The 7,368-nt window shown below is 40.9% G+C and overlaps 2 protein-coding genes across 4 annotated transcripts in view; both read left to right on the top strand.

The window, feature by feature from the left end:
• The window catches only part of cth1 (cysteine three histidine 1), a 2,146-nt gene extending 573 nt beyond the window's left edge, over positions 1-1,573 (top strand). Inside the window, exon 2 of the mRNA XM_016474824.1 lies at positions 240-1,573. Coding sequence (XP_016330310.1) covers positions 240-1,172 — 933 coding nt within the window. The 3' untranslated portion in view covers positions 1,173-1,573. The remainder of the gene's footprint in view (positions 1-239) is intronic.
• Positions 1,574-2,330: 757 nt separating this feature from the next.
• LOC107679290 (TAF6-like RNA polymerase II p300/CBP-associated factor-associated factor 65 kDa subunit 6L) overlaps positions 2,331-7,368 on the top strand; it is a 6,338-nt gene continuing 1,300 nt past the window's right edge. Inside the window, exons 1-11 of one of the 3 annotated variants that reach the window (XM_016474816.1) lie at positions 2,331-2,483; positions 2,628-2,793; positions 3,326-3,412; positions 3,531-3,681; positions 3,760-3,810; positions 4,169-4,263; positions 4,570-4,644; positions 4,809-5,029; positions 5,129-5,261; positions 5,349-5,477; positions 6,017-6,513. In XM_016474816.1, the coding sequence (XP_016330302.1) occupies positions 2,647-2,793; positions 3,326-3,412; positions 3,531-3,681; positions 3,760-3,810; positions 4,169-4,263; positions 4,570-4,644; positions 4,809-5,029; positions 5,129-5,261; positions 5,349-5,477; positions 6,017-6,513 (1,586 nt within the window). In that variant the 5' untranslated portion in view covers positions 2,331-2,483; positions 2,628-2,646. Of the gene's footprint in view, positions 2,794-3,325; positions 3,413-3,530; positions 3,682-3,759; positions 3,811-4,168; positions 4,264-4,569; positions 4,645-4,808; positions 5,030-5,128; positions 5,262-5,348; positions 5,478-6,016; positions 6,514-7,368 lie in introns of all 3 variants that reach the window. The other 2 variants (XM_016474815.1, XM_016474813.1) reach the window with 2 other exon arrangements.

Raw genomic sequence — 7,368 nt, 5'->3', positions numbered from 1 at the left:
TGTGTGTATGCGCCTATAATTGCCGTGGCAGTGTAATATGATTTACTATAGCTTCTAAATGAAATGTGTTCTGGTTTCTAGGCAATGTAGTAGTTTAATCCTTACTATGGCTCCTGGGTAGTGGTAAAATTCACTATTTTATCTTTGCAATAGGTAAAGGTGTTTTGTGTTATGGTGGGTTTTCTTCCTCTTCTCTCCCTCAAGTCCTAAAACACTATCTTATTTTTGTTATTTTCCAGACCAGTCAGGATGACCTGTTTCTGTTCCCCACTGAAGGCCAGAATGAGGTTTTCTCCCCTGAGGAGGGTTTAGGCAGTGGGAGCTTGTCTCTTGCTGAGGCCTTGCTTCCTCTGGTTGAGTCCCCATCGCCCCCAATGACGCCCTGGCTCTGCTCCACCCGCTATAAGACGGAACTGTGCAGCCGTTATGCTGAGACTGGTACCTGCAAGTATGCCGAACGCTGCCAGTTCGCCCACGGCCTCCACGATCTCCATGTACCCTCCCGTCATCCCAAGTACAAAACCGAGCTGTGTCGTACCTACCACGCCGCCGGCTACTGCGTTTATGGCACACGGTGTCTCTTCGTGCACAACCTTAAAGAGCAGAGGCCCATCCGTCCCCGTCGCAGGAATGTGCCTTGCCGTACCTATCGTGCATTTGGGGTTTGCCCCTTCGGTACCAGATGCCACTTCCTGCACGTTGAGAGCGGCTCTGAATCGGACGGCGGAGAGGAGGAGCGAACCTGGCAACCTCCATCACAATCCCAAGCGTGGATGCCTCGAGGTGCCCTCTGTCGCACCTTCAGCTCATTTGGTTTTTGTCTCTATGGCACCCGTTGTCGGTTCCAACATGGGCTTCCTAACACGATCAAAGGTCTCAACTTGAACCACACATCCTGCCCTCAGATGACCAATGGGGGATCTCTTTCACCTGCCTCAGACACGTGCTCTTCACCTTCTCCATCCCCTCCATCTGCGCTGGCTTCGCCGGTGTACCCTGACGGCTCTGGTCCAGTCACTCCACCGTCGGTGGAAGCAGTGGCCAACAACGCTTTCACCTTCAGCAGCCAACATCTGAATGACCTGCTGCTCCCTCTGGCCCTACGGCTCCAGCAATTGGAGAACGCTTCCAATGCTGGTCCTCAAGATGCTCTGGATAACCCACTGTTGTGAAGTCTGTGGTATGATGATCCCAGAAGCTAACTGCTAAAAGCTTTCTGTGATTTGTACTGTGCTGAATTCATATTTAACGTTGTTTTTATTTAGTAGTCGTGTACAGTGTCCCTTTTGCTACTTGTGTTTTTGTTTTAAACTGCCTTTTTAAGATTATTCTCAAATGTTTGCTTTTATTTTCTTCAAGTCTGTCTTGTACTTCAGAGGCCACTTATTTTTGATGGACTGAATGAAGCCCCTTAAGTGTAAATGGAGACTTTATTTTACTGGTGTGTGTGTACATATGAAGGATTTGACTATGACTGTTTCTAACTTAAGGATTTTTAAACTTAATGATCTTTTAAAATTTTTATTTTGGAAACATCAGCATCCTTAGATCTCAATAAAACCTCCTAAAAGGATTGGATGTGTGGTTTTGTCTTCTCTAATGCTTAATTACATGGTGACTGAACATTTGAAAGCTTTGTCTAAACTGCAGTTTTTGGTATGTGTTCGTATGATGTCCAAGGTTGGATATTTGGAAGCTGCATTCTCTTAGATGTAGTTTTATTTGTTAGTACTTGCTATGTTTTCAGTCAGGAGAGAAAATGATGGAACTTTTTTTTGTTTTGTTTTTCCTTCCAAAAATTGATTAAGGCTGTTTTGAGTAAGACCCTTTTATACAGTGGAGATAATGATCAATATTAATACAAAATACCATGTTAAATATTGTATTCTTCTCTACTTGCCAAAGTACTTTTGGATTTATAACGTTGAGGAAAAACAAGTTGGTTGTAGAGCAGGGGTCTCCAAACTCAGTCCTGGAGGACCAGTGTCCTGAAGAGCTTAGCTCCAATCCTAATTAAACACTCGAACCAGCTAATCAATGTCTTACTAGACATACTAAACTTCCAGGCAGGTGTGTTGAGGCAAGTTCGAAAACTCTGCAGGACACCGGCCCTCCAGGACTGAGTTTGGAGACCCCTGTTGTAGAGCAAAATAAATCTGGTATCTGATCAACTTTTTAGTTTTTTTTTTTCTTTGTCATTTTTACTGATAATGTACACTATAAAAGATTGCTTAGTGAACCGACTCAAACGATTCGATTCGTTAAAATGAATCAATATACCTGCCGCCAGTAAGAGCCCAGAATACTTGCGCGTGCGCGGATCTCAGCCAATCAGGCGCTTCCCACAAGTTCGCCAGTGTTGTAGAAACAGTCTGAACAGTTAGCTGCTTATGCTAATATAGGCACATAACGGTAGTAAAATATAATAAAATAAATGTAACTTGTATTTATGAACGGATACGCCATCAATCGCCAATAGGAAGGTACGGTGCATGATTTTTAGCCCCATGTTTGATTACAAGCGTGCTAAGAGCCTAGTGAGGAGAATTGAAAAGAGCCTGACGCCGCGCGCAGCCTTGTCGCTTTAGCTCTAAATCTTTAATGTAATTCACAGCATCTTTATTTAGTGATATTACTAACGCAAAGATGACCGAGCGGGAGGAACGGCGCTTCGCTGAGGTGCCGCGGGAATCAATTAAACTGATGGCCGAAAGCACCGGAGTGGAGCTCAGCGAGGAGGTGGCAACTCTGCTGGCGGAGGATGTGTGCTACCGCCTCAGAGAGGCAACACAGGTCACATTTGACTTCTATTTACATGCGTTGCATGCTACTGTACATGGCTGTGTCTTAATGTTCCCTGCAAGCTGTTCTGATGGGATCTACTACTGTCTCAGCAAGGCCATTCAAGTCACTTAAATGTTCACGACTGTCATTTAGTTGCTTTTAATGATTTGTTGTGCATGCATTCCATTCTCTCATACATGCACGTGCCTTATTATTTATTTAAAGCGATAGTGATGTGTGCTATTGTTTCAGATTATGACTGTTATCTGACAAACATTTCATGCTCCTGTACATGTAGGTGTCTTGTTCTTTTAAAGTTGCGCTAATGGATGCTACTGCATTAGAGATGCATGCTGGCATGCACTTAAAGCTGTGTTGATTTGTGCTACTGTCTCTAAATGTTTCCAGCTCAAGCTTTTGTAGATGTTGTTTTGTGTGCATGTGTTTTTAATCCTCTAAAGCATTTGTAAGGAAAGACTTTGTAAACTGTCAACCATTTTGCTATAAAGTCTGTGCATTTCATCTCTTTGTCCTACTACAGAACAGCTCACAGTTCATGAGACATGCAAAGAGAAGGAAGCTGAGCGTGGAAGACTTTAATAGAGCACTACGGTGGAGCAATACTGAGGTACCTATTCATCTTTCTGTGTGAATGAATGCGCTTTTAATGTGAATTCGCATTGTGGTGTTGTTTGTTACACTTCGACACCTGGAGAACAGCATTACACCTGCTGTATATTTTCTAGACTGTTTGCGGCTATGGTGCGCAAGACGCCTTACCATTCCGTCCATTAAAGGAAGGAGAGCTTTTCTTTGTAGAGGATCGGGAGATAAATCTGGTGGAGTTGGCACTTGCTACTAACATTCCCAAAGGCTGTGCAGAGACGATGGTTCGAGGTAGGGTGGGAACGGGAAGCATTAGTGAAATGTATTCATGATTACAATTTTTTTTTAAACGTTTTGTCTCATCGGCAGTGCATGTGTCATATCTTGATGGAAAAGGCAATCTGGAACCTCAAGGGACAGGTAAACCTCAAATATTTGAATTATAATAACATTTTAATTGATTTGTCAGGTGCATCTGTATCAGGGCTGTGTGAAAAAAAAGTATTATTTTTTAAAATAAAGTGAAACTCCTTTTATTGTTTCTATTTTATTTAATATACATTTTATTTGTATGACCCATATAAACAAGAACATTATAAAATACAATACAGTAATTAAAGAACAACAATCTAAGAAAGCACATTCAAAAAAACCTTGGAAATCATTGCACAATGTTGGTTGGTTATTTATTTATATCACCAACAAAATAATATACTGTAAATATTCCATAGTTCACCCAGCTCTATTTTGTGTTTATTTACTTGTATTCTCTTGGTAGTGCCCACTGCTGTTCAGTCTCTATCAGAGGATCTGCTGAAGTATTACCAACAAATAACGCGAGCCATTTTAGGAGAGGACCCACATCTGATGAAGGTACTTGTGCTATCTTTTAAAAGTTTGGGGTCAGTAAGATTTTTTTATTTTTTTTTTATTGATTTAATTAAATTAATGATCATATTGAGCAAGGATGCATTAAATTGATCAGTAGTGACAATAAAGACTTTTACATTGTTACAAAACATTTCTGTTTCGAGTAAATGCTGTTCTTTTAAACTTTCTATTTATCAAAGAATCCTGAAAAAATTTAGCAAAACATTAAAATATGCACCAGAGCACAGATGAGGCGGAGCCGTTTTGTTTTCTCTTGCTAGTATAATAATGTTTTTCTGCTTCAATCAGGTGGCTTTGCTAGACCTCCAGTCCAATTCAAAGATCGCTGCCCTCCTGCCTTACTTCGTTTACGTCATCAGTGGGGTAAGTCTGCTTTGTCCATGTAGTACAAAATGCCTTCATTAATTATTATTACCTTATATAATAATGGCTTTTTTGTAATTACTGTAAAAATAGTGAAACTTGTTACATGACCTTGGGCTCTTTGATGCATATTATAATCTGTGAATCTCTTTCCTCTTTCTTAGGTGAAGTCAGTAAGTCATGATCTGGACCAGTTAAACAGACTCCTACACATGGTGAAGAGTTTGGTGCAGAACCCGTACCTGTACCTGGGCTCATATGTGCGTAGTCTTGTGTCCAGTGTCATGTACTGCATCCTGGAGCCTCTGGCTGCTTCCATCAACCCCCTCAATGACCACTGGACCCTGAGAGACTATGCAGCCCTTCTGCTCAGCCACATCTTCTGGTATTTCTTTAGAATCCTACAGTAAAGTTAAGCTTTGATGAATAATTCCAGTTCAAAAACACTCGTCTAACTGATTGTTTTTCTCATGTTGACTTGTAGGACACATGGTGATCTTGTGAGTGGGCTGTACCATCAGATTCTTCTTTCTCTGCAGAAGGTTCTTTCCGATCCGGTTAGACCTCTCTGTTCCCACTATGGAGCAGTAGTGGGTCTGCATGCTCTCGGCTGGAAGGTAAACACAGACAGCACAACAGCCACAAACACAAATACGCTTTTTACTACTAAATGTCGCACTGTTTGTGTGGGTGTTTTGACACAGGCTGTTGAACGTGTGCTGTATCCTCACCTCCCTGCCTATTGGGCGAATCTACAAGCTGTGCTAGATGATTACTCTGTGTCCAACGCTCAGGTGAAAGCAGATGGCCACAAAGTCTATGGAGCCATTCTGGTAGGTACAGTACTTTAAACAATGACTGTAGTGCTTGTGTTTCTTTTCAGGATTCTGATATAAATGTATTAGCTTATTCAAGTTTATTTGTTTGTACACAGCTTTTATTTAGCCAGAAACCACAGAGAGGCCCTTAAGGCTGCTGGATAAACAACTGGTTTATAAGAGCAAGATGGTTTGCTCATTTTGTGTTCCCAGTTGCACATTATAAGAGACCCAAACTCGCAGCCCTTGCAGAGATGGAGTTCTTGTGGAACAGCATTTACTGCAAACCAATCTGCTGAAAACACCAGAAAAACCGAAACACCAGATTCATGAGCTGCTCTCACGTGTAAAAGAACACAGTGCCGCTCTTCATTTTGAAACATGATGTGCATATATTTATTTAATTAAATTGCAGGCTTTATAGGCTATATTGAGATTTTGTTTTCATTTCGATTAATCACACTGCCTTCCATTCAACAGTTGATTAGCCCAACACAAATGTCTCTTATCTAAACCTCTGAAGTCAAGTGACCACTTTACTTTCCTCCCTGAAGGTGGCGGTAGAGCGTTTGCTGAAGATGAAGGCACTCAGTCTGACCTTGGCAGCAGAAGGAGGCTGTGCTGGTCTACCAGGCACTGCCACAGGAGCTGTCGGCTTCAGAGAAAACTCACTTGGCCTCAGCCCGCCTCCCGAACCTCTTTCCGAACCCCCTCTTGGCATTGCAAGCCATCTCCAAGCAGGTGGAGCTGGCTGTCCATGGGAGGAGTGGACTCCTGTATCTCTTCCTGCCATGTACTGTGAACTCTACTCCTTTTTTGGAGACAGTCTGGCTGTACGCTTCAGCACTGACCCGCCACTAGGTGGTGCCCCACCTTCAGGTTCCCGCCAACCACTAGAGGGCAGGAAAGAGCCAGCGAGTGGTGCCCCCAATCTTGAGAATACACGAAAAATGCCCCAGCTAACTGCCAGTATGAATATTAGCCCAAGACAAGATGGAAGCCCTTGTATGGAACCACAACCACCAAGTCTGGCTGCTACTGTCCCAGGGAGGTAGGAGTCGAATGATTGAAAATTTGTAATTGAGTGGAACAATTGGGTTCCGGAAGTAAAATCCTATACATTTTCTCCATAGGGGAATTGAGTTTTATGGAAGCCTGTTAACGCCCTTGCATTAAAAAAAAAAAAGTAATTTCAACTTTTTATCTCCCAAAACTCGCAATTGCAAGTTAAAATAACACAATTCTGAACTGCAAGACATATATTCTGAGAAAAAAAGTCAGAATTGCATGATGTTACCTCATAATTATCAGGAATAAAGTCAGACTTGTAAGATAAAAAGTTACAATTACCTTTTTTATTTTTAATTCGTAGAAGGAAAAAAAACAGAATTTCAAGATGTGAACTTTAGAGAAAAAAAGTCTAGAATTTATATCTCGCAATTTTGAGAAAAGTCCAAAATGCGATAATACGAGAGAAAGTCGCAATTACCTTTTTATATTTTTTTTATCAATCATTTTATCCATCTATTGTTAATGATATCTTATAAATCTTTAAAGACAGACCTATTGTGAGATACCAGGTTGTTAATAGATGAGCTTTTTAATTAAGCCAGCATTATTTAAACTTATTTTAAAAATAAGCAGAATTCCTGATGAAAACATGCATTACCCATGATTCTGCAAAGAAATCTCAACTGATCAGAGAATCATGACAAGCAAATTGCGCCAAAAAGATAACATAACAGAGTCAGTCTTTTTATGCTCTCAAACAGCTTAAATATTTGTGTGTGTGTGTATATATATATATATATATATATATATATATATATATATATATATATTTTAATATATATATATAAAGCAATCCTGCCCCTTGTCAGTGGATATTAATATTAGCTGGTTTAGT

Source organism: Sinocyclocheilus anshuiensis, unplaced genomic scaffold (genome assembly GCF_001515605.1).
Source record: "Sinocyclocheilus anshuiensis isolate Anshui unplaced genomic scaffold, SAMN03320099.WGS_v1.1 scaffold1644, whole genome shotgun sequence".
In the NCBI taxonomy this organism is placed as follows: domain Eukaryota; kingdom Metazoa; phylum Chordata; class Actinopteri; order Cypriniformes; family Cyprinidae; genus Sinocyclocheilus; species Sinocyclocheilus anshuiensis.
This window is presented reverse-complemented; position numbering and strand designations above follow the sequence as displayed.